General features: G+C 34.9%; 4 protein-coding genes across 8 annotated transcripts; 3 read left to right on the top strand and 1 right to left on the bottom strand.

Annotated features, from left to right (window-relative positions):
• The first annotated feature begins 871 nt into the window (after positions 1–871).
• On the top strand, positions 872–2,979 carry LOC111006313 (malonyl-CoA:anthocyanidin 5-O-glucoside-6''-O-malonyltransferase). The gene has a single exon (XM_022278175.2). The coding sequence runs from the start codon at positions 1,486–1,488 to the stop codon at positions 2,896–2,898; it is 1,413 nt and encodes a 470-aa protein (XP_022133867.1). The 5' UTR covers positions 872–1,485; the 3' UTR covers positions 2,899–2,979.
• A 212-nt stretch (positions 2,980–3,191) lies between these two features.
• LOC111006315 (uncharacterized) lies at positions 3,192–5,814 on the bottom strand. 2 transcript variants are annotated; one of them, XM_022278177.2, is made up of 3 exons: positions 5,508–5,814; positions 3,756–4,518; positions 3,192–3,637 (listed from the first exon to the last, which is right to left on the bottom strand). In XM_022278177.2, the coding sequence occupies exons 2-3, from the start codon at positions 4,466–4,468 to the stop codon at positions 3,436–3,438; spliced, it is 915 nt and encodes a 304-aa protein (XP_022133869.1). In that variant the 5' UTR covers positions 4,469–4,518; positions 5,508–5,814; the 3' UTR covers positions 3,192–3,435. The 2 variants fall into 2 exon arrangements, with proteins under 2 accessions (XP_022133869.1, XP_022133871.1); XM_022278179.2 differs by having other exon boundaries at positions 3,756–4,478.
• A 5,173-nt stretch (positions 5,815–10,987) lies between these two features.
• Positions 10,988–18,586, top strand: LOC111006651 (uncharacterized). Of its 4 annotated transcripts, none has more exons than XM_022278682.2 (10): positions 10,988–11,394; positions 12,031–12,259; positions 12,396–14,243; positions 14,322–14,662; positions 14,751–14,875; positions 15,044–16,858; positions 17,001–17,049; positions 17,136–17,383; positions 17,589–17,696; positions 17,962–18,586. In XM_022278682.2, exons 2-10 carry the CDS (start codon positions 12,226–12,228, stop codon positions 18,191–18,193), a joined length of 4,800 nt encoding a protein of 1,599 aa, XP_022134374.1. In that variant the 5' UTR covers positions 10,988–11,394; positions 12,031–12,225; the 3' UTR covers positions 18,194–18,586. The 4 variants fall into 4 exon arrangements, with proteins under 4 accessions (XP_022134374.1, XP_022134373.1, XP_022134375.1 ...); XM_022278681.2 differs by having other exon boundaries at positions 14,745–14,875; XM_022278683.2 differs by having other exon boundaries at positions 10,989–11,394; positions 14,520–14,662; positions 14,745–14,875.
• A 5,277-nt stretch (positions 18,587–23,863) lies between these two features.
• Positions 23,864–26,156, top strand: LOC111006050 (UDP-glycosyltransferase 83A1-like). The gene is made up of 2 exons (XM_022277788.2): positions 23,864–24,525; positions 25,159–26,156. The coding sequence occupies exons 1-2, from the start codon at positions 24,039–24,041 to the stop codon at positions 26,028–26,030; spliced, it is 1,359 nt and encodes a 452-aa protein (XP_022133480.1). The 5' UTR covers positions 23,864–24,038; the 3' UTR covers positions 26,031–26,156.
• Positions 26,157–26,372: the final 216 nt, after the last annotated feature.

The following is a 26,372-nucleotide window of genomic DNA, read 5'->3' as shown; positions in this document are numbered from 1 at the left end:
TATTATTAAATCTCCACCATTCATATATTTTTACAAAAGATGGAATAAATTTATGCTAATTTCAAATCCTTTCAAACCAAACTTTCACTCATGTTTAAACATCATTTCCCTCTCAAAATTTTACAACACCATCTTGACGAGTAGTGTTGTAACTAACAGCTCGATAGGCATCGATCATAATACTAGATATGAAATAATTGGATCTGAGGTCACTATGAGTAAAGAATCTTATCTCATTCACAGGAACATGACTTCACTTGACTTCACCCTACTCAATTCTCATTTTGATCTAAGTACTAATCGAAGCCTTTGAGTATATTGGGCATACCTTTATACTTAATTTAAGGTCTATAAGTTATTGTCACCTTGGTCCTAACATTAACTATGTTCTTACTTCACACGGATTAGCAATATCAATGATATGATTTATTTAAATTTAATATGAAATTTGATAAATTGAAAATTCTAAATTAAAATCGACTCAATAACTAAATTTTAAGGAGGAAAATGGATTTTTTAATTACATTTGTTGAAATTGTTAGGAACAAAACGTGTGGTATCATTTAGGGGTGTACATCATACCTCGAAAAATTGCTCAGGCTGATCGAAACATGATTCGGTCGATTTTAGCTACAATTCAGTCGATGTCAATTTTACCATCTATAAACAGTCGATCAGTGGTTCCAAATGAAGAAAAACGGACCGACCAACCAACTTCATTTGTATTGAAAAGGTATATTCAAGGTGGTTTGAGAAAAACCAAGTACGCCCATGGTTTTCTTGAAACCACCCAACCTTTTATAATTTTTATAATTATTTCTCTTTCCTCTCTCCTCCCCATTTTCCAAAATCATTCGTTATTCAATTTTTCATTTATTAATTTTCACTCTCTCTTTTTCTCCCATCTTCCTATTTCTCAAAATCTTCCCTCTCCCTCTTCACTTCCGTTCTTTCTTCTTCTTTTTTTCTTCTTTTTCTACTTCCATTACCATTTCAGATTTCTTTTCTTTACCTTTTCTTCTTTCTTTTTTCTCATTATCAGCCTCCAATGCTTCTTTTTTCCCGTTGATACAATCTTACAAGGATCTTCGCAGTTCTCAACCACGACAATGGTACACCCGTCGGTTGCCTTCGCCTTCGCCGGTCGCTCTGGCCGTCGCAACAGTCCCAATCCTCAGTTTGTAAAAGATCGACCGATCGAGTCGGTCGGCGTCGGTTTGGCTTTGAAAATCGAGCCGACCGACCGATGTACATCTCTAGTGTTAGTAGCATGTATTTTTATCACGTGAACAACGTGCTTCAATTTCTTCGTAGCAATTTTCATTAGAAAAATATTTTATGTTTGTCGTAATTGTCATGCGTAATATTCAAAATATTTTTTAAAACAGTTTCTCTTTATTTGAAAATTTTAAAAATATTTTAAAAAATAAAACAAAAGGAGTTATAAAAACACCTTTGGCTTTCACAGCTTGAGCTACTTCGTCAATGGCAGAAAATCCCCAAGCTTCGTCCATGGCGGAATCCCACTCTGTAAAGATCCTCGAAATCTGCAAAATCACTCCCTCTCCCTCTTCCTCCTCCGCCTCCTCTCTCTCTCTCCCCACCACTTTCTTAGACACCTTCTTCTTCCAACATATTCCCAATCAACGCCTTCTCTTTTACTCTCTATCTTCTTCAGATCCTCCATTTCTCCACTCTCTTCTCCCCCAACTCAAACTCTCCCTCTCTCTCACTTTATCCCATTTCCTCCCTCTCGCCGGAAACCTCGCTTGGCCGGAAATTTCCCCCGACCCCCTCATTCTCTACAACCCAGGCGACTCTGTTTTCCTCACTGTTGCTCAAACCGACGCCGATTTCCACCGTCTCTCTGGCAATCAACCCCGCCCAGCCATTGAATCTCACCCTCTCTTACCGGAATTACCAGCGACCAACGATGCAGCTCTAGCTCCAGCGATGGCGATTCAATTAACCCTTTTCCCGGAGAATGGATTCTCAATTGGGATCACTACAGATCACGCGACCCACGATGGGAAAAGTTCGACTATGTTTTTGAAGGCATGGGCTTTCATTTGTAAGCTCGGAGAAGGAAATCAGAGCCCCAGTTTGCCAAAAGAACTATCCCCTGTTTTTGATCGGACCGCCATTAAAGACTACCCTGCTCTCGACAGGCTCTATCGGGGCTATTTGCAGAGATTGGGGAGATCCGGCGACGTCAAGGGCATAAGGTTCAAGCCAAACAACGGCGTCACGCCGAAGATGGCAAAAGCCACATTCGAATTAACCTCTCTTGACGTTGAGAACCTGAAGAAAAAAGTGGAAAAATGGGTTCCCGGAATTCGTTTATCCACATTTGTTCTCACGTACGCCTATGTTTCAAGCTGTTTGGTTAAAGCAGAGGGATTAGATGAAAGCAAAAAGGTTTGCTTGGCGACATTTGCCGATTGGAGACCCCGATTGGACATTGGAATTGCACCAAACTATTTAGGTAACGGCGGTGGACCCATCGGTGTATTCACCGGAGTAAGCGACTTTATTGACAAAAACGGGATCGCCATTGTGGCGAAGAAGATCAGGGAGGGGATAACAGAGCTGGAGAATGCAGTGACGGAGGGGAAGATGGTGGAGCTGATAATGCATAGTATAGGGAAATATATGAAAGAAGGGCCGGTGGCTAAGAGTGTTTCGGTATTCGGGTCGCCGAGATTTGGACTGTACGAGGTGGATTTCGGGTGGGGGAGGCCGGAGAAGGTGGAGTTTCCGTCGGTAGACGGAGGGAACTTGATTTCGTTGGCGGAGAGCAGAGATGGAAGTGGAGGGGTTGAAGTTGGTGTTGCTCTGCCAACTGAGACTATGCAGGTTTTTGGTTCTCTGTTTTCTGAAGGTTTGAGGTCTCTTTGAGTCCCAAGTTTATTGAAATAAATGAAGTGGAGAATTTTCTGTCTATTGAATTTTATGGCTAAATTTAGACACTTTCATGAACCAGGCTATTTACTGCTTTTAACCCTGTCTGCATAGGCTCTTTACGTTCAATAATCCCAGGGCTTTCACGATTAAGTTATTTTGTGGTTTAATTCCAATGGGTTTTCAAGAACTGTTCTCATAAGATAGAAAGTTTGTCTGTTAACTGTTCATGATGGGGTTTTGATGAAGAAAAGTTGTACAATAGTATAGTAGTTCTGATCAAAGCAAGAAAAAAAAAACAAGCTCTCAAGATTTCATCATTTCAGCCTTGTGTTTATCTAGACAATGCAGCCTCATAAAAAACTTGAAAAAGAAAAAAGATTATACAATGATAACTAATTCTTCTGCTGTATGTAACTATTGCAACCCACGAAGATTAGAGCCATCACCTAATTTACTAGAATGTAGAGTTACCATCCCCGTAGATTTTTATGTGATGAAGAGGAAGAGATGTGAGCAGAAGAAGTAGTACATTCACCGACGTCGACACCAAGAGAAGCAGGAAAACCAACCCGAACTTGCGGTCGGCGATGCTGAGGTCGCTTCAGTAGATGGAGATTGATGCTCGGGCAATTGCTGCTTCAGTGATTGCTGCTTTGCCACCGGCTGCTGTGTCGGACATGAGTCTGTTGAGACAGAGCTGGCTGTTGTTGGTGTTGCACCTTCACCTCCCAATCTGGATAAAAGAGTGAAAAGAATTTAGAGCCAGAATGTTTCAGATTCCAAGTTCAAAGTGAAAACAATCTTTGAAACAACCATTTTTGTATCCATATCCATGATTCAAGATTCCTTACACTGGGAACTGAAACGAACGGGAGCTGTTCATGCTGTCATTTGATACACTGTGGCGACCCCTAAGATCATCCATAGGTGTCGAGACTTCTTCTGTTGCACTCTGAACTGAGATGGCTGGAATTTGAGGTCCAGTTGATGTCAAGGGTTCAACACATGGCTTCGCGGTGATTTCCTTTTTGCTCTCAACTCTTGCTGGTTCAACAAAAGGAGGCAGCTGGTTGGATGGATTTTGGGTTAAACCAGGGTTCGTCATCAATTCTCCAGACTTGTTAAAGAAATTGAAGTGGTCCCTTGAAAAGCTATTGTTCCCCACATGAATACTAAACAATGATTCATTCGAAGCAGTGCTCCATTCCATTGGGTTTGAAGGTTTACCAGAGAAGATCGATACCGGTATTCGGTTTGGGTCATGGTTTCCGAGTGCCCCCGATAATCGAATTTGAGAAGAGCCCCGGGATGAACTCCGGATTCTATTAATACAATCTAGGGTCGAATCCTCCGCTGTCTGCGTAGCTACCGGAGACTCGACAACATCTGGTTTTGGTTGAAGAGCAGGAGGATTAGTCTGGAAAATGCTGCTAACAGCTGACTCTTGTGACGAATCTGAGGCACATGAAGAATGAGAGTCGCTGCGATCAGGGATGACATCAGTTTCTTTATGGGTCACCTCTAATTGCACCTTAGATTGCTTAAAACTCTCTACACAATCCATATCATTCACACTGAAATAACCACAATTCTATCAATTTCCTTATCCCAATGCTGCATAAACAGAGAAACACAGCGAAATCACAACATTAATAAGCTCTAGCTAACTTGCCTTAGACCCAAAACCAGAAATTCAAACATGAACATAAGAACATCATTCTTGATAATTCAAGACATTTCAACCGATCATTTTTCTAATGGATTAAACATCCAAACAAACGCAAAACATCGAACCTACGTGAAATGGGCATCATGAAAATAAATTAAGTCGCGTTACTTATGCAAAACATTTTACATTTTTACAAATAAAAAACCCGTAAACCAAAGACATTAAATATAAGTTCTAGGTTTTTAAGATATATTTTCTTATACCATTCAAATACAAATTACAGAAACTCAAACTCTTCCTAATTTAAAAAATTTAAACGATTATGATTGAATTTATCACCTATAAAAATGTTTGAAATGATTAATTAAATACGAACACTCTCAATAACAATAATCAAAATATTGACACAAATTTTCAATTAAGATGCTGTGTTGCATTAAAAAAAAACTTTCAATAACAATAAATGTATTTTTAACCATTAAAAAACGGCCAACCGAAATCTAGCTCCAAGACACACATCTCCGTAAAAAAAAATTGTGCTAAAAAAAAATAAAAACCTTTGGGAAATTCTACTTCCTCCTACGTGCCAGGTTAGTAGCTTGTAGAAAAGACCAATTTGCCCTCTCAATTAAATATTAAGCTACTCAATAATGTTTTTTTTTTATATCAATTAATTTTACGCGCCAAAGTGAGCTATGTAATTGTCATACTAAAAAACAATTAATTTTACGCTTTCATTTGCCCTATCATTAAATGAAATTGGGTTAATTTCATAAACGTGTAGAAGTGGAAAATTCTCTTTCTTCTTCTTTTTTTTCCTTCTTTTTTGGGTAAAAGCAAAGGGGTGGTTCCGGTTACGTAAACCAAACGAAAAAGCGAAATGGTACTCAAACTACAATTCTAAACACGAATAAATGAAATGACCAAAACTCACAGAAAACCCTAGAGCACGTTGTGGATATGCAATAATGGTCAGTGGTTTGAATCTGAAACGCCCTCCTCAGTAGCAACGATCGAAATCGGAACGAAGGATGAAAGTGGAGAATAATGGCGAAGAGTTGGGAGAAATAACAAGTAAGAAAAACGAAAACGAAGAAACGGCGAGGAGTTCGAAGAATAGGGGAAAAGGCAGTAGGGTTTTGGGAATGGGTTTGGTAAAGACAAAAACCAAAGAGGGTGGAAATGGAAGGCCCAGAGAAGATTTCGGAATGCCAAACTCTTTAGCTTTGCAACCAAAGCAACTAATTTCATTAATTGTTTTTTTAATCTATAATCAATCACACCGTTTTTTTTTTTTTTTTTTTTTGTAACAATCACGTTAAATAATTTCATTAATTGTCTATGCTTATTCAAGAAGTTTCAACTAAATGTTTCCTAAATAAAGGACCCCATCAAACTTGTCTATTTTTGGTCATATTATGGGTTAATTGAAGTTGACCACTTCTTCTCACACTCTTTTATGTGGCTAAGTCTACGATATAATAATATTTAGGTTAAATTACAAGTTTAATCTTTAAATTTTTAGATTTGACTTTCAATTTTATGTCTCATAGATTATTGAATTGTAAAAGGCTGGTAGTAGATCTCCAAAATTTTAAATTTTATGTCAAACTTCACGAATTTTTATTTTGTGTCCAATGAATTTATTGATCTATTCAGCATTTTTTTAATTCACAAACGGCACAGTATTGAAATTTTAGGATGTTATGTCATATAGATCTACTACTTGAAAAAAAAGATGAATTAGACACAAAATTGAAAAAAATTCAATAGTCTATTAGACGTGTTTTAAGTTTATGGAACTCTATTAGAATTTTTTAAAAAGATATTTGTCCCTCACGAGTCACAACTATAAATTTACTAAATTCATGATTACATAAAAAAATTAAAAATAAAAGAAAACTATAATTTTTAAAACCCACACCCCAAACTGAACACCTAATTTTACAAGCTATACATCTACACATTAAACACATACAATATAAATTATGAGTTCAAACCCACTTTTTTTTCCCACAGTACAATATATACATATTGCATAAATTAAAACATTGAAATAAATTATGATGCTATTTATTTATTTTTTAAACGAATTCTATTAAATTTGAGAAGCATATTTTGGAGCGAAAACTGACATGTGGCTCACTTGTATATATAACAGGGTGTGATAAATAGGATGACTATTTGAATAATATTTAAGTATCTATTTTTTTCCTCTCTTTCTTCATGCATTCATTCTCTATTTGTTCCGTATTTTTTTAATAATGATAGTTCCATAAATATTTAAATATTATTCGTTGCCATTCTCAAAAGTGGGAAAAAAAATATGGTTGTGAATAGGTGGGTGTAATTGTTTTTTTTTTTTCCATTTTTTTTACATGTAGAGGTGGCCGGGGATGAACTCAGAATTTCTTTATTGGAAATATATATCAATTACTGCGTAGCTATGCTCGTTTTGACTGGGTGTAATTGTTGGATATCATAAAGACACCCTCTCCATTGTACTTCAAAATGTATTTACTACCTGGATTTCTTGAGATTTTTCAAAAAACAATGCTATTAAATGAAGGTAGAAAATTAAATATGGATTATTGATAATTATCTCTACTCCCTCTGACATAGTTTTAATCCCTTTAATTTTCAATAGGTTCAAAATTCAATATAGAATCAATGAAAAAGAAAATTGAATGATTTATATACTTTGTTACACCTTAGTATTGATGTATTAGCTTGTCTAAAAATTAAAAATAAGAGATTAAAAGGAAAGATTTTTGTATTATTTTTATTTTTTTCTGGAAAAGGATCAATAAAATATTTGATAGAAAATATTGAATTTTTTAATTAAGAAAAATAAATTGAGCCAGGTTACTTTTTCACTCACAAGTTAGGTTTGTGTGGTTCAAGATTAGGAAGTTAAATATATATTTAGTACGTAGATTTGGTTATCTCAAGTTAATAGATTTGTTAATTTAACGAGCTATGTAACATATTTTACACCATTTTTACAAACCACCAACTTGTAAACCAAATATATAAAATATAAGTTCTAAGTTATGAAATACCATTAAAATACAAAATCTTCCTAAATGAAAACTTATTTGAAATTCAATAAAAACAACTAAAATTTCAACGATAAGACCGACAATTAATTAAGACAGATCTTGGACTAAAAGTTTTATTGTGCTCAAAAAAAAGAAAAAAGAAACATTTAAAAACGTTTGGGAAGTTGTACTTCCAAAATCCTACGCGCCAGGCTAGTAGCTTTGTACAAAAGACTAATTTGGCAGCTCGAGTAAATATTCAGCTACTCAATTATTTTGTTGTTTTTTCTAATATCAATTAATTTTACGCTTTTTTCTCAAAAAAAAAAAAAATAATAATTTTACGCTTTCATTTACCTTATCATTAAAGGAAATGGTTAATATCGGAAATTTGTAGAAGTGAAAATTTCTCTTTTTCTTCTTCTTAATTTTTTTTGGTAAAAGCAAAAGGCTCGTTGCGGTGCATTTATGTAGAAGCTTTCACGAAGTATAAATTTTCTTTTGCCATGCGGATTAAACTCTACCATTCCTCATAAAATTATTAAAACTAAATTATATATTTTATTAATTTAGTTCCAAAGCTTCGATTTGAATCCTCTCATTTCATCAAACTTTTTCAATCTTCACTATTGTTACGAACCATCCTCATATTAAATACTTTTTATTTACACGAAAATGAACTGATATTTTTTATTGGATTAATTATCCGACTATATTTTAATTTGAGATCAAATGAAAAATAAAGATAAAATGTGAGGTTTAGTGTCGATACAAACAAAAATGATTTTATAGATCATGGTAGGAATCAAATCACAAGGGCTAACTTGATTTTATAAAAAAAAAAAAAAGTTCTATAGATCATGATAGGATTAATCATGATCATGTAAAATCTTATTAATATTAAGCTAACTATGTATATTGAATTGAAATAAATTTATAAGGACTGATTTGAAACTATATCCAAAATATAATTATCAGATTAATAATTTTACATTATATATATTAACATGGTATAATTTAATTTTATTAACATCACATTCTATTAACAATTTTATTTATAAAATGAACTTTAGAATGTGAAAATATAAAATTAACGTCAACTTGAGCATAACTCAACATGTAATAAATTTATACTTTCTTTGAGTTGGAAGGTTTGAGCTCTCTATAATCATTTAAATAAACATACATTTGAAAATATAAAATTGATACCAGATTATTTTTAAAAACATTGAAGAAGAATATATTAATTTAATAAAATTAAAACTTTTAAGGAATCAATAAAATTGAGTTTTTAGATTTAATAATATGTGAAAATTGAAATGAATAGCCAAAATGATCTGAATATAAACTCAATTATATATCCTCGACTAAATTGCTTGCGAGTGAGGCTGGTGTACGTGTACTAAAAATAATTAAATGAATAAATATGAGGGTCAAACATGTAATTTCAAAGGCAGAGAAGTAACGAAAGGGCAAAAAGAACATGGTGTCCATATCGCCCTTTGAGAGACACGTGGAGATGTTTCGCGGTAAAAAATTGACTCTTTATTTTAACCGTCCACATGCTTTGACTTTTCTACCCCCAATGCCACGCAGGAAAGTGACCCCAACTTCCGCTCCCTTTTATAACCATCATGTTCTTTCTTTTTAGGCCTTTTAAAATTGATTTGTCCCCCCTTTAAAAAAAAACTTTTTTTTAATTAACTTTTATATATATATATTCACACAAACACACTAGATTAAAAATTAAATTTTCATTTATTTTAAGAGTCTATCTTTTATCTTTTAATTTTCTACGATGTATTATTAAATATTAATATTGCCTTTTATTTTCTTCTCCCACTTTTATTTTCTATACCTTTCTTAACAATATTGTTTATATATAGACTATTTATCCTCCCTTTCAAATTTAAATCTTTAAATTTCGACTGAATAGAAGGGAGGAAGTAATTTGAGAAATTGTGGGAGAAGATAACGATATTAGTACACGAAAATATAAATATAATAAAAAAATATTGTAATAGAGTTTGAGAGCTCCATAATAGTGAGAAAAGATTTCTACAGCCAAAATTAAATGTAGATAAAATCCAACGAGGTGTGTAAAAATTAGAGATTGGTGAATAAAAATGGGTGTAAAGAGGAGTTAGTGAGACAATCTAACTGAGAGAGATGAAACAAGATAAACATATGGACTGAAATTAATAAAGAAAAGTTTGTAGAAAATAAAAAATAAATAAAGAAAGTTAATATTATGTGTTTTAATTTTAAAAAGAGAGAATATGTGGGAAAAGAGATGGAAGAGGGTGAGTGTTTGGAATTTGGATAGTAATTAATGGAGAGAAAAGTGTTATGAAAGATTAAAAATAAATGTGGAGCAAAAAATACAACAATTACTTACTTAAAAAATAGAATAATTTTATCTCTTCGAAAAGTATTTTAAATATTAGTCAAATACCAAATGTATTTTTAATCCTTTACTCCAAAGTTCAAAATATATTGAAATAACAAAATGGTGGAAACTAATCTTAATCTCAATTATATCTCTTAGTTTGCTTTTATAGCTATACACACATTTTTTTGTGACATTTTTTTTAAATATTTTATCAACACATCAAAAGTATCAACTAATTTCTCGTTTTAACGTGATCAATTATTTACTATTTTAAAATAAACTAACATAGTTTCAGCCAAAATCAACCGTTTGTTATTAATAATTTGATATAATAAATCCAAATCAATTATTTATAAATAATTAATAAAATTTTTACATAGACCAATCTAATTTTATGAACTTATAATCATCCTTATGGAAATAAGCCATAGCTTTGCTACAATATTAAAAAGTTGTTGAAATTTATGCAATGTTATGTTACTCATCAATACTCACTCAACTATAATTATCAAAACCTTAATTATAACATAAGTGTAGCTTATGTTGTTATATTTATATTATATTGAATTGGAATTTGATTTCAACTATATTATTTTTCTTTGTACAATTTAAAAATTTCTATTATATTTGAGAATATACATTTATTTTATGTAAATGTTTTAGCGAAAAAGAAAATGAGTTTTATTTTTAATGAAAAAGAAAAGAAAAAGGATGGTTGCGTTGACTTGACTCTTGACTGTGGAATACAAAAATAATAAATGGACGGTTGAGATGTAAGGCGGTGGTACACTCGAGCACACGCTAGTAGCCCTCTCTCACCCTAACCTGGTATTGGATGTCCGAGGCTAATTTGGAAGCGGAGGTTCGGGAACGGAGCTAAAGCGGCATTTTCCACCGGAGTTTGTTGATTAAGATTATTAATTGAGATTATTTAATACTTTTATTTACTGTTTTCATCGCTTTATCTTCGGCTCTGATGTCCGAACGAAGACACCAGTTTCTCACTCTTTCTGCAGCACTTAAAGAGAAATTTTTAAGAGTAGAGAGAGGAAAATTTCTAGTGAGAGAAAGCTCGGTGATACACACAGAGAGAGAGAGAGAGAGAGAGAGAGAGAGAGAGAGAGAGAGAGAGAGAGAGAGAGAGAGAGAGAGAGAGAGAGACATTGATTGGGAACTGCTGTGGATTTCGAAGCTTGAAGAAGAACTGAAATTTCAGCTCAAAGGAGAGAGACACACACACACAAGAAAGTGGAAGGCCTTCAATTGTGCCATTACAATACTCTCTCAGCTACGCAATACAGTTTTCGCAGCCTCTTGAGAAGTCATAATTCTGTTGCTCAGATCACGCCTCCCAACTCGCTACTGTGCTACTTACCTCGCTTTTCATTGTGGGTTTTCGTTTAATTCTATTTTTTCTCTCATCTTTCTGTTGCTAATTAGTAATTACCTTCCTGCTGGGTTAACTATTAAGCAAATTGTGAAGAATACGCGGTTCCTCGTTGAAATCAGCGGACCAACAGTTCTTCTTTGCTGGCGGCTCTTGATTTTGTTGACTTATTTGGGAGTTTTTGATGTTCGTCAATAGAGATATGCGGCAATTTTAGGGTTATGAGCTAAATTTGTGGGTCTTGGGTTTAAACCAATTTGGATTTTTCTGGCATCATTTACAGTCCACTGGAATTCTTCCCAATTCATGATTTGTTTTCTGTGCTACTGGTCTTCATTTTAGCTTAATTTTTTTGGTTGTAACTGTGCAGTTCTATTAACTATGTGCTTTTTGTATGTAATTGTCGCTACGTGGCTGCTTTCTGCTTCTCATTTTTGGATTTTCTTAGACTTCAAATCACTAAGCTTTATTATCTTTAAGTTTTTCTTTTCCTCAAGAATAACGTGCATTCAAATTGGTTCAGGACGCTGCTCAATTGGAATTTGACCTTCTTTCATGTTCGGGTCAAGTTTCTTACCGGTGTGTTTATTTGATTATAATCTTATATTGATTTGTTTTTCCACTTGTTTGGCATTAGGGCTGTGATGCATTTTGGTGACTGCACCTTTACTTTAAGCACTCACTACTGGTCATGATGTGAAGACAGTAACATTGCCCCAGATAATATAAATTAGATAAGAGCTGGCTTCAACTGCATGCCTTGAATGGCGACCTGTTTATGTTTATTTGAGGTCATTATGATAGAAAACCGCACGTGATAATCCAAGTTTCGATGCGAAAAAACTGTAACATTACTACTCTACAAGGTACACATCAAGTAAAAATTTTTTTTGTCACTCTTGTCACTGCTCCTTTTCCACCCATTATAATTGCTGGGTAAGTTTAGCACATCTGAAACACCCATATGTGATTCTTTTGACCACAAAAGGTTTTGATTTGCAGATTCTGTGGGTGGATACCAGAGAAAACATTTGACTGTGTCATTAGGCGAAAACTTTGCACCACTGGCTTCAAGACCTGGTTTTTGCAGTGACACCTTGGAAGGCCAACCACTGAATACGAATGGCTATATGTTTGGAGGGCAAAATTTCCAAGCAGAGCACTCTCAGCAAGCATTCTTGGGTGAAAATACTGGCCATGATCCTCATTTCTTGATGTTGAGAGGCTTAACTGTCCTAAAGTCACCTCAAGAATATGCACCAGTAGACAGTCCAACCCTGACAACTAATTCTGAGAGGTCTGAAATTACTGAAGCGTCAACTGACTTCAACTTCCTTGGAGGATCACAGCAGCTCGTGAGGGGTCAACAACAAATTGATACTTCACAACTCCAATCGATGCAACAGTCTACATATAATGACATGCAGTTACTGCAGCAGCAAATGATGTTCAAGCAGATGCAAGATATTCAGAGGCAGCAGCAACTTCAGCAATTTGATGATGCAAGACATCAGGGTTCTCAGAATCAAATCTCTGCTTTCACGAGACAGTCTATGGCGAGTCAATATCCGTCCTATATTAATGGAACATCCGTCTCTGATTCATCAGAAATGTTCATGAACAGGGCACATCTAGGTGCATCTTCTGCAGCTCAAGGAGTATTTAACCAATTAATGTTTCCTCAGGAGAAAGGCCAATCTTTCCATTCAACATTGTTGGTTCCTCAGCAGCTTGACGAAACTAATTATAGGTCTCCTATTTCCAGTGCACGGGGTAGCATTGGTCAATATTCTCAGCTCCAGGGCATGGATCGTGATTCTTGCAGTTTGTTGACTAAGGCTAGTGGTCACTGCCTGAAGCCTACTATGCAGCCTGTAGCCTTCAGCAGCTCCTCTGTTGGTAATATAAATAATGTTTCCGCAGACCATTTTGCCTTGTCCCAAATGGATAGAGCCAAACAAGGCTTTCAAGGAAAAAATTTATTTGAACAAATTCCAAATCATGGTCTGGATTCTGGAATCAAATCAGGTAACATCCAGCAAAAGAATTCTCTGCAAACAAATGTATCGTTTTCGGAATTTCAAGGGGGGCAAGATGGCAATAGTTGGCTTGGTGCCACACAACAAAAGGTCACACAACTGGATACTTCTCAGTATTTTGTTCCCCTGGATCCGATTGAACAAAAAATTTTATACAATATGGATCAGAATATGTGGGACACTTCTTTAGGCAAATGTACAAATGTTAGTAATGGAAATTTTGAAAATAACCTAATGCATTCAGATTATTCAAAGGTATTTCCTTCTATTCAGAGTGGGAGCTGGAGTGCTCTCATGCAGTCAGCTGTAGCTGAGGCTTCTAGTAGTGATACTGGGATACAGGAGGAATGGAGTGGACTGACTTTTCAGAATACAGAGCTGTCAACTGAAAATCAGCATTCAAACATTGTGGATAGTAAAAAGGAGCAATCAGCTTGGTACGAGAACAGCATGCATAGTGCATCTTCCTTAAGTTCAAGGCCATATCCAAACTTCAATGATTCTAGTATGAGTTCTAGCTTTCCTGGGTTCCAGCAATCAGGAATCCAACCCTCTATTGAGCAAACGGATCATCTTTGCCCGGAAGACCCCCACGAACTAAATCAAAATCCTTCTGCAAAAGGTGGTGAGTGGCTAGATATTAAGAGTGCACAAAAGCGACTTGGTGACCAGTCACAACATGTTCAACCACTTGAGCACTTAAACAAGAACTTGACAAGTCAGATTTATGAGGATTCTGAATATGACAGACCACCTCAACAGATAACAACCTCTCATGATAATATTAATCAACCACATGGAAAACCACAAGGTAGGATCATTCATTTACTACTGCTTAATTGAAGAATAATTTCATTGATTAATTATTGTTTATCCAACTATCTTGAAGGTCGAATCAATGAAGTCACACACAATTGGAGGGATTATCATAGTTTTCCCTGCAAGGCTGATAATGATTTTAGGCACTTTGAAAATATGAAGCATGTTAACATCTCTATGAACAGCAAGGAAAATGATATCATGAGAAAAAAGGATAGTCAGATAAATGATGATCCTATTGTTTTACAAAATTCTTTTGATAAAGCAGGTGACTCATTTTTTGAGAAGCTTCAGCAAAAAGACAACTCCCGTGACCAGTACATTTTAAAACAATTAAATTCTCAAGGGCAGGGACATTTTCAACAGTCATATCTTTTTGATGTTTCTTCCAATGCTATGAACTTGGAGAAGGTGATTTGTTATTCCTATGAGTATTTCAGTTTATCGAATTTATAACCTTCCAAATGTTGCATGTAATTATTTGTCTTTGCAGGGGCAGTTAACTGGTTTCCAGAGAAATTTAAAATCTTCAGATGGTACTCCTTCTAGGGGCAATCTGGATGCATCTACAAACTTTTGCAAATCAACCGGCTTAAATGGCCCAAATCCATACAATCAAACAAGGTAGTTATGTAAGAAAATATAGTACCACCTGGGAGGTTGAATCATTGGGCCAATGCTTTATAATTTATACTTTGTCGGTCTCTTAATTACTGTTGTCAATCAGTTGTCATAATACATTCATTTTATTTTATATATGCTCCATGATTTTTCTATCCCTGAACTTTGCAGTGAAAATATGCATGGGAATCTTCAAAATGTTGATCAGTCTAAGGAAAATAGTGCCATCCCCCACTATAGCTCTATTGGCTCTAGTCCCTTGTCCATGATGACTGAGGCAGTGTTTCCAAATCCATCTGTTTCTAAACATTACAACCAGTCCGCATCTCAAGGTTTTACTATGAGATTGCTTCATCCATCTCAACAGCTATCATATTCCAATAAGATCTCTTCATCTCGAGGTTTACCTCAATTATCAAGCAATCCGGATACAAGACCAGTAAATTCTGGGTTTGTGGAGAAAAATCAGAATCTGTTAGCTCCCCCATCTTCTATTCAGTCTATGTCTCCTTCAAATGAGTCATTGCAAAATGCACATTGGGATGAAAAATCACATTGTTTAGGAGAGGCAGAAGCTGCCACTTCACTATTCCTGCCGCCTCATTTTGCAACAGATGAAAATCAAGGGCAATTCAGTTCTGGTGCACCTGCAGCACGTTGGTCTCCACAGGCTTCATTGTCAAGTACCGCTTCTAGATATCCACAATTTGGCCTTGCTTCCTCTCAAGATACACCTCGACACACCAACAGCAATATGGGTGGAAAACAGTATCCAGTTTTTGAGGCCCATCCCATCTCTCCGCCTTTATCTGTGTCAAGAATTGGCCAACAAGGTGGGTTGTTGGCAAGGCAGCAAAATGTATGGTCAAATAACACAAGCCAGCAACATAATGCATCTACAGAGGCTAATAAGATTGGTGCATTAAACAATACTCTTGAGGCAACTTCATTGGCTCCACAGGGATCCAATGATCAAAATTCCCAAAAATGTGGACTCCAACTATTAGAGTCTGACATGATTTCTACGAATTCACAGGATTATGACCATAAGGATGAGATATTAGAGGAGACGACTAAATCCGATGCATATAATTCTTTAAAGGGAGATGGGGTGACAAGGAAGATTACTAATACAAATGCTTTTCCCTCTGGCTTATTACTGGTCCATCCACATCAGCAAGATCTTAATAGAATGCAAATTGAGGACAGAAATGGATTAACCACCTCTGAAAGAGATTCTCTATTTGATAACTTTTCTAAATTGCCTCATGCTGTTGGTCAACAATACTCGCTACAGAAAGTCAAGCCATTGAAGAATGTGGATACTGAGCCAAAGGGAGTTCAAGATGCTCAGCAGGTAACTGCTATGTCAAAAGAGAATTCAACAAGGGAAAACGCAAAGCATGGACAGAGTTGTACATCAGAGCTCAACTCATTGCCATCTGAAAATAGAAATGTGCTAAACTTGTTGGCAGGAGGAAGAGAAGATTTTAGAGTAAAATCTTTGTCCGAGAATCCACTAAATACATGTTCAAGAGGTTTTACTTCTGATGGCCGAAGTGAAACTCTGAATGAATTTAATCGAAAAAATATGGAAGTTAGTAATGGAGAAAATTCTCAGATCAGTCCACAATCCGTGTCTTCCTGGTTTAAGTTCAGAAATGGGATGCCTTCAATGTACAATGAGCTATTCTCAAAGCATCCTGGTGGACACTTCTCTCTCTTGAAGCCTTCGGAAAATTCATGCAAACAGCTATCTCTGGATGTAGTAGATTCCACAGATGTTAATTTGAGTGGCAGAGTTTGGTCAACTGCTGCTACAACCATGGCGGCAACTGACCTTCTGACAGCCACTCATGGATTGCCCTCTATTGCCACTGTCAAAACTGCAGCCATTGTGAGACCAAAAAAGCGTAAATTTGACTCATCTGACCTTCAACCATGGCATTTAGAAGCCCAGGGTTTGCAAAGGATCGTGAATATCAGGTGTTTAACGATCACAATAAAGAGTTTTTTTTTTTTTAAAAAAATTAAAATGATATCCTCTATTTACTGTTAACCTTCTTGGTTTTATTTTAGACCATGTGTTCATGTTGCCATTGTTAATGTTAGAATATCTTGCTTGCAGTACTGCGGAAGAAGACTGGGGACAAACCACAAACCGGCTGACAGAAAAAGTATTCCCATTAAAAGATCATAAACATCGTTTTAAATTTTAAAATATGAAGTTGCTAACTCCATTTTTTTCTCCATTCAATCTCAGATGGTAAATGAAGTTGAGATGATTGAAGTTGGATATGGGATGCTTCGATCAAAGAGAAGGCTTATCTTGACAACACAGCTGTTGCAGCAGTTAGTTTGTCCTGCACCACCATCCATCCTCTCCGCAGATGCCTCTTCCTTCTATGATAGTGCGATATACTTCATCTTAAGATCATCATTAGGGGATACGTGCAGCCTTATGTGTGGTAAAAGAGATGATCTGTGCGTCTCACTTGATAACAGAAATGAGTACGTGTCCTTTTCTACTGTTTGAACTTTAATTTTTTCATATGTTGTGACAGTAGGAATGAATACCATGTAATTTGTTTGCGTTTGTATGAGAGAAATTTTTTCTTGCTCTTATTTTTATCTGGAGCTCGAGTGTTAAATTACATGAAAGAATTAACTAGTCTTGGGGCAGAATTTGTAACATCTTTCAGTGGGTAACTTTCAGATTGTCCGAGGAACATGAAACCGTAAAATGTACTGATGATAAGTACATAGCGGAGTCTGTGGAAAGATTCTGCACTAGAGCTGAGAAATTGGAAAATGATTTGCAAAGGTATGGAAATATGATTTGCTTTTTTCACAAATGTTTTCGGGAAATTATGTTTTCACTATAACCATACTCATGAATTAATGCCCCCCCCCCCCCCCCCCCCCCCCCCCCCCCCCCAAATTAAAAGAAGAATATACATATATATAAATCAAAAAAGGGAAGAAGTTCCCAATTAATAGTTCTTTTGTAATAATAGATAGGAAGTTAGAAAATATGCAGTTGAAAAAACATTATCTGTAGTCTCTGAGTTATTTCACTTGGCGTGCAGATTGGACCGGACAGCCTCCATTGTGGACTTAATGGTTGAATGTCAAGAGTTGGAACGATTTTCTGTCATTAATCGTTTTGCAAAGTTTCACATCCGTCAAGCAGAAATCTCTGGAAATCCATCTTCAAATGGATTAGTTACATTGGTACCAAAATTATGTCCCCAAAGATATGTCACTGCACACCCAATCCCTAGCCATCTTCCTGAGGGTGTACAATGCCTTTCACTGTAGTAATTAGTTAATTGGTCCCTCATAGTTAATTCCCTAGTCGCCATCTACACATAAACCATATCCTGCCCGTTCTTTTTGTCTATCATCTCTGCACTGACATGATGTGGCACTGTAGAAGAAAAAGAGGCTACAAGAATAGATTCATATCTTGGAAGCTTTGATAATTGAGGCCATTCGTTTCTTTTTTGAATCAGGGCCGAACCGTTGTTTATTTTGATGAAGTACATAGTGTTATCATGTATCATGTAAAGTTTCATGAATTTCCCAGGTGAACACAAGTTATTCTGAAGCGAACTATTCAGAGAGGATGATGTTGGGTATGGATATCGCATCTCGTTTTGATACATAAATTAGAGAAACTAGCCTGCCAATTTATTGGTAAGTGTATCATTAGTCATGCTTTGCAGTTTTTTCTCCTGCCGTGTCACCTTTTATAGGTTTATTTTCCAAAAAGTTGGGGAAATCAGCACAGAAGTTGGCATCTAGAAGACCAGCAAGCGAATAAAATAGTCAAAAAAGGTAAAAATTTTGGTTTTAAAAATCCAAGGTTCCCAACAGAAGCTTCCTGAAATTCCCCCCACAAAACTCACTGGTTTAAAACTCAGTGTCTCTGTACTTTTCTTTTTAGTTTCTTTGTTTTTCACTGGTCACGTGTAGGCCTTCACCAGCACTTGTTCATTTATTGGGAACACACAGACATCGACTGCGTCCCAAGTGTCAAAAGAGGACACATTTATGAAGGAATAAAGGACAAGAAGATATTCTTGTTACATTCCTTAATATATTATTATTTGTAAAGTTTCCTTTTTGTCGGAAAGATTCTGTGATTGGTTGGGTTGACTGAAAGCAGCCAGTTATGTCAATGTCAGTATCTGATTCAACTCATGATTGGGAAGATGATGATGTGAGAGAAAGCTGATAGATATCATATCCTTTTCAACACAGCCAGAAGGAATAATGGGATGATGAGACAAATCCAGAACCAAAGTCTAATCCTAATTTTTTTTTGGCTTAATATATTATAATAAATGTTCCAGTTTCTGTGGGGGCTGTTTTGTTTGTACGAGGATGCTTACTCACCTGTGCCGACAAAGTTAGTGGGTGGGTTTTTTCTTCAAATTCCTTTATTGTTTTATGTTCAAAATTCCTTGGACTAATTTTTCCTCATTCTTTGGAGTTGGACCTGTTCTTCTTCTTCTTCAGGATGCTACTGTATGCAAAGTTTCAAAACTGTTTCTCTGCCACCATCTCATCTGACTTTGATGCCTGATGCTCGTCTCGTCTTTGGTACCAAAGATTTGATTTTCTAGAAAAGTTCGTTGTTGAGTGAGTGAAGAAGAAAGTTTGTCCACTCTTCTAAATTTTTAGAATTGAAAGATTATATATATAAAAAGTTAAAACGTCCCCTTGAATTATTAATAGTTACTGTACCACTTCCTTTATTGTCTGAGTTAAAGTCACTGCTAATATTATTAGCACAAGCAACTGAATCATGCTTCAGTACTTAATATTTCAAGTGCTTTGATTTGCTTATTGTTCTATCTCGAGATCATCGGTTAGAACTCTGTCAATACTTCATGGACTATGAATTAATGTGGTCGAGCTTTCGTTTAGTATTATATGGTCACCTAGTCTCTTGTGCCAAATATAACGAGTTCGAAAGCGAGCTAGGGGTCAAACCCTCTTGCTTAATCTCTTCGGTATGTATGTCAATTTTTTTCTGAGGTAAGCGGACCGAAATGGTTAACTTTTAAAAGGCTAGAGTTGAATGTTTGGGGACTAAAATGAGAATTAGCTTAATAATAGTGGGTACATGATTCTATTTGGACCAGAACATTATGTTCGGCTCAAATTTTGGGCTCTAAAGCTCTATTGGGCTTCATAAGCCCACATTGGATGACACTACCAACCTTTGGGCCTTGACCACACCAAAAATGGCTTTAAAGCAGCCGTTTAAAAATTTTCCTTATTATTATTATTATTATTTAAAGTTCTTTTTTTTTCCGTAGTTTCTAAACAAGAAAGATCCTTTCCACTCTCTCTTGCTCTCTCCTCTCCTCTATTCTTCAATCTATTCATTCACATATTCAATTATTCTTCATTTTTAGTATTTATGTATATTAATTAAAATGAGATTATTTCAAAACTTTTCTCTATATCCATGCTTCATTTTTTTTTAAAGATATGGAATTAATATTTGATATCTATTTAAATATTGTAATTATAAATATCAATTTAACTCATAAAAAATCAATTATAACATAATTAGGTCACAATAAAATTTCTATTAATTAATTTAAACAATTTTCATTAAATTTTATATATTTGTCCTTATTTTATCCGATGTTGACATATTCATATAAATATTACTATTATTTTTATGTAGGATTATTAAAGATGATGAGTTATATCCTAACTAAATCACAGTTATAGTTTCAATAACTAATTTAAATTTTTTTTTTTATAAATTTCCATAATTTCCAAAAGTTTTTTTTTGAAATTTTCATTGATATCAATATTTTTGTAAAATTGGAACTTCGATGTTTCGAACTTTTGGGATGATTATTATATGTTTTATTTGAGAAGAATAATTGTCATATTATAAAATATAAATTTACAAACATACGAATATGTGTACGTAGATGATTTGAAGGTAGTGAATGCTACACGATCACCGAGTTTTTTTTTTCTTTCTCTTTTCTCCCTTTTAGGTTAGTAGTTTGTTCTTGGTCATTAAATATCACTTTCCATATTCAACTAGAAGTAAGAGTATGACATAAATACAATACTCCTATTTGGTTTCATTTTCATCCTTCCAATTTTAGAAGTTCCAATTTATCTGGATTGATTAGATGATAGAAATATTTCGACATGCCATGTATTATTTGGACATTAGCTCATCATTTTTCTACCACGTCAAAATAAAATATGTCATTCATCTGAAAAACGGTTCACTAAGAAAAGTGTTAACATTTGATGCAAAATGAAATATTTTTCCAGAGACTAAATTATTATGTTAGTTTCTAAATTTTTTGTTTTTATTCTACTTTAATTCTAAAATTTTTTAATATATATTTTTTGTTAGTATAACAACAAGTGGGTATTAGGGTTCAAACTTCAAATTTATAACTTTTTTTTAATTAAGCACACATGTCTTGACTTTTTAGTTATTAATTATTGTTGATCTGTTGAAGTAAATATATATATATATATATATATATATATTTTTTTTTTTGAGTAGAGGCATGTATCTTATTTTATTATAACAGATTAATTAAATATATAGATAAAACAATAAGTGTGAATGAATAAAAGATAATTTAAATAATTATAATGAGTTTTACGAGTTTTGAGAAATCACGTTTTTTTGGTGTGGCATCAATTAATTTGGCACGTTTATAACGTGGGCCGGAGCAACCTACACTAGTAACACAATTGTTTTAAAATAAAACATTAAAAAAGCGTAACACATTTGTTTCCATCTTATCATTATTATTATTTCTTGATTGGGTAAGAATTTTGCTGTTAATCTTCTCCCAATATCTTGATGGGAGATATATGTCAATTATCGTTGAGTTATGCTCGCTTTTGACAGAAAAATAACGGATTTATTGTTACAATTCTCTGAATAATCTGCAGCTACTACATAGTTTTCTACGTAAAATTTAGAGTAGGTTTAGTAAAATTTTAAAATTTGACTTTCTGCATTTCTTTTCTAAACTAAACTTATTTATTCATCTTAACTTTGTTATAATCTCTTAGTTGAAAAAGTCAAAAATCATTATTTATGAGTTTTTTCATACAGAAATTTTATGAAATTAGTTTACTGGAAACGTGTATGAATATTTGTTGTTGAACGGTTAGCATTAAACATAAAATCTTACGGATTCTTATAAATTAAATTTCAAGCTTTGGTTGGATTCTCAGTATAGAAAAATTATTTACTCAGTTTTAGTATTTCGTTAACATGTATAAAATATTTTTAAATCTTTGGGACGATTTAATTAAATTTATTCAACCTATCCATTTGAATTGATGGATGATTTATACTCGTACACTGTATCTCCTCCCAAAATAAATATTCATATTTAAAACTATGTTTAAGTAAAAGAATTAGTAGACGCTCTAAATTAAGACTCTGAAATGGTATTTATGGTACTCATATTAATTTTAGAAATAATTTTTATACTTGTTTTTTTTTTCAGTACATTATACGGGTACGTGGACTCGAATTCATAATATTTTGGTTGAAAATTAGTGTCTTAACCAATTGAGTTATGTTAAATCGTCAAATAATTTTTCTACTTATATATTTGCAATTATTATAGTTTTTTTTACTTAAATAAACAAATAAAATTAGTATCAATTAGAAATTATTGGTACATACATTTTTTTTTTTTAATTTTTAATTGAATAGAGGAATCCGTTCCAACAAAATTTTGTATTGTCTGCGAGAGAGAAAAAAAATCATCTCATAACTAGTTATAAATCTAAAAAAAAAAATGGTTAAACTTAATTAATGTGTGTCGATATTGATTATTTTATTATATATATTTTTTAGTATAATATGGTATATGTCAATTATCGTTGAACTATGCCCGTTTTGACGTGTCAATATTAGTAAATGATTAAGTATCTCTACCTCTTAAAATGATGGTAGAGGTATGTTAAATTCTCAACACTATATCTGTGGTGCATTATTTAAAATATATTTATTCAAAATTTATCAAAAGTTTAAATACTAAAACCATCCTAATTACATTTAAGAAAAAAAATGTATTTTTACTTTTGAATTTAGGTATAGGATAATCAATTTTAACCTTTTACTTTCAATTTCTAATACACTTCATTAGCTAAGTTTCTTAAGATTTGTAATTAATTATGAGTGTCCTTATAATTAGGTAAAACTACTTTCGATGTATTTTTTTAGTATAACATGTGGGGGTGAACTCAGAACCTCCTAACGAAAATATATGTCAATTACTGTCGAGTTATGTTCGCTTTGACACTACTTTCCATGTATTGATTTTAGTAATTGTGTTTGATTTAATTAACTGAATTGGTATATTATATTACTAAGTTTGAATATATATATTATTATCTCCTTGATTTTGTAGCTAAATTTAACATCTTTCGTTATTATATTTCAACATTTCTTTAACACGATTTTTAGTATTTTGTTAGTGAAAATTAGTATGATTTATTGGTTGATCCATTAACAATTTGCAAATTCACAATAGGTATGAATTACAAAACTCAATCAGTTAAAAGATTTTGAATTTAAAAGTTTAACCACTTAATTGTAAGGTTAGAAATTGAACCATTCAAATTAATATAAATATAAATAAAATTTAAATTACAAATTCGATCAGAATACCTATCTAATAGATTTCTAAACTTTAGAAAGCATTTGATAAGTCCATTAATTTAATATAAAAAAAATTCGTCCCAATTTTGAATATAATATTCCTTTTAAAAAAGTCTTCAATATTATATAAATAAATCTTTAAACTTTAAAATATATTTAGGTAGGCTAATAAATTCGTAAACTTAAAATAATATATTTTTTAAATTATTTAATGTATAGTTCGAATGGAAGATCTTCCAATTTAATGTCATGTCATGTTAAAGATGAATAAATCAGTACTGAACTCGAGACCTTAAATTTTAAATTATGGGTTAGTATCCAACGTACACCAGTATCGGCTATATATAAATCCTTGCCTCTTTGCATAATTGCTAGAAGAAAGAAAAAGAAAGAAAAAACTGGCCATTTAAATTCTCGATCGCCATTACCATCTGAATTGGATCCCACACAGTGTCGAAGCTTGAAAACAGCGCAACAATGGCGAGCCATAACGTGGTAGTGATCCCATACCCATCCCAAGGGCACGTGAATCCCCTGATGCACCTCTGCCAATCCTTCGCAAAACAGGGCATCAAATCCACCGTCGTCAACACCGAATTCGTGCACGCCAAAATGGTGAAGGCAATGGGCGATAAAATTGAATCGGTTCTCGGCTCCCGCATCGAGCTCGTCGCCGTTCCGGACGGATTCGGCCCCGACGAGAGCAGAGACAATATCGAGAGGCTGTTCGTCGACATCATGAACAATCTCCAATTCGAATTCGAGAAGCTGCTCCCCAAGATGAACTCGGAGATCGCCGGTGGAATCGCCTGCGTGATCGTGGACTTGTCGATGGCTTGGATTCTGGAGATCACTGAGAAATTGGGGATCAGAGGAGCCATTTTCTCGCCTTTCACGGCGGCGCACTCTGTTTTGAATATTAGTATCAATAAGCTTATTGAAGACGGCATTATCGATGCCGAAGGTCAGTTTTTCTGTTCATCTCTTCGTCTTCTTCTTCATCACTCTCTTCAAACTGCTGCTTCTTGTGTGGCTCCATGCATCATCCTCAAATTTGAAAAAAAATTAAAAAAATGCAGAGGACAAACCAGAGATATATTTTCATGCAGAGCATGAATATTAATTAATAAAGTTGGATTTAATAAGCAAATCAACTCTCAATTTTGTGATCTGTTAGACTAATTTTAATAACGATTAAAGACTTATTCAACATAGCTTTAAAATCGAGTCGATTAAAATTGTAATTTAACTTATTGAAGATTTAAAAAGAAACAGGAAGAATCCACTGAATCAAAATAAAACGACTTTGATTGACTTTAACAATTTAGCCAATGATGGGTATGAGATTGAGAAAGTTATCTTATTAGAATTTAAAATAAAATGACTCAAAAAAATCTGGTCAAGTTCATCATCTATACGTCTAGTGGAGGATGATAACATTACGTTAGGGGCTTAAATTCGTATAAAGATACTTAAACTTATTTGATATCAGTTTGATTATTTACAATCTAAATTTACAAAATATAAAGTAGAAATGATTTTTAAATCAATAAGAGTTTATACCAATTGAATTTGGTTTGATTTGGGTCTTTTTCAGGAGTTCCGATGCAAGGGGCCAGAATTCAACTGAAGCCGGGAATGCCATACATGCGCACGCGAGACCTGCCATGGATGTGCGTTCCCATAAAAAAGTCACAGAGGATTTTATTCGAACACCTGGTGCGCATCCAGCGCGGCTACGAGCTATCCAAATGGTGCCTCTTCAACAGCGCCTACGAACTGGAGCCGGAATCAGTGTCATTCCATCCCAAGATCCTGCCGGTGGGGCCACTAATGGCGAGCGAGGCCGGCCAATTCTGGAAAGAAGACGCCTCCTGCCTCGAATGGCTGGACCAGCAACCCCCATCCTCGGTAATCTACTTGGCCTTCGGGAGCTTCACCGATTTCAGCGGCGCCCAGTTCGAGGAGCTCGCCATGGGGTTGGAGCTCACCGGGCGGCCGTTCCTCTGGGTGGTCCGGCCGGGAACAGAGCAGAAGCTGCCGGCGGGTTTCAGAGGCAGGAAGGCGAAAATCATAGGGTGGGCGCCGCAGCAGAAGGTGCTGAGGCACCCGTCGGTGGGTTGCTTCTTGAGCCACTGCGGGTGGAACTCGATTCTGGAGGGCGTGAGCAACGGGCTGCCGTTCCTGTGCTGGCCGTACGTCGGGGATCAGCACTTCAACATGAGCTACGTGGACGATATCTGGAAGGTGGGATTGGGGTTCGATCGGGACGAGAAGGGGACGGTGAGCCGGTGGGAGATTAAGAAGAAGGTGGAGCAGCTGCTGGGGGATCCCAGTTTCAGAGCAAGAAGCGCACAGCTTCAGCAACTGGTCAGGAACAGTGTGAAACCGGAGGGGCTTTCTTCCATCAATGTTGATAAATTCGTGAGATGGGTGAAGGAGGAAGGACAAAACGAAGCTGTAGTTTAGACGTTTCCATTCCACAATTTTTATTCAAAGATTGCTAGCTCGACTGTGTGTGGGCGTTTGTGGAGATGGATGGATTTTATACCTCCTCTCCTTTCTCTTATTCTCGAACAAACAAATAATTATTCATCTGTGAACTCTTAACTAAGACAACTCCTCTTCCTTCGAACATGCGATACAGAGCAACAATGGCGAGCCCTCACGTGGTGGTGATCCCATATCCAGGCCAAGGGCCGCTAAAATCGTCTGTGTCACCATCGTCAACACCCAATTTTTTTTCTAAGGGGTTTATTTTTTGTGAAAATTATTCATCTGTTGGGAACTTTGATTTTCTTCTCTTCCTCC

Source organism: Momordica charantia, assembly GCF_013281855.1.
Source record: "Momordica charantia cultivar OHB3-1 chromosome 4 unlocalized genomic scaffold, Mcharantia_2.0 BLBB01000004.1, whole genome shotgun sequence".
Taxonomy (NCBI): domain Eukaryota; kingdom Viridiplantae; phylum Streptophyta; class Magnoliopsida; order Cucurbitales; family Cucurbitaceae; genus Momordica; species Momordica charantia.
This window is presented reverse-complemented; position numbering and strand designations above follow the sequence as displayed.

Coding starts and splice junctions, on each gene's coding strand:
- LOC111006313 (XM_022278175.2), top strand. CDS start 1,486: ATGGCAGAAAATCCCCAAGCTTCGTCCATGGCGGAATCCCACTCTGTA.
- LOC111006315 (XM_022278177.2), bottom strand. CDS start 4,468: ATGGATTGTGTAGAGAGTTTTAAGCAATCTAAGGTGCAATTAGAGGTG. Junction 3,638..3,755: donor CGTTCGTTTCAGTTCCCAGT/GTAAGGAATCTT, acceptor TCTTTTATCCAG/ATTGGGAGGTGAAGGTGCAA.
- LOC111006651 (XM_022278681.2), top strand. CDS start 12,226: ATGCGAAAAAACTGTAACATTACTACTCTACAAG. Junction 14,663..14,744: donor ATGCTATGAACTTGGAGAAG/GTGATTTGTTAT, acceptor TTGTCTTTGCAG/GGGCAGTTAACTGGTTTCCA. Junction 17,384..17,588: donor TCACTTGATAACAGAAATGA/GTACGTGTCCTT, acceptor GGTAACTTTCAG/ATTGTCCGAGGAACATGAAA.
- LOC111006050 (XM_022277788.2), top strand. CDS start 24,039: ATGGCGAGCCATAACGTGGTAGTGATCCCATACCCATCCCAAGGGCAC. Junction 24,526..25,158: donor CGGCATTATCGATGCCGAAG/GTCAGTTTTTCT, acceptor GGTCTTTTTCAG/GAGTTCCGATGCAAGGGGCC.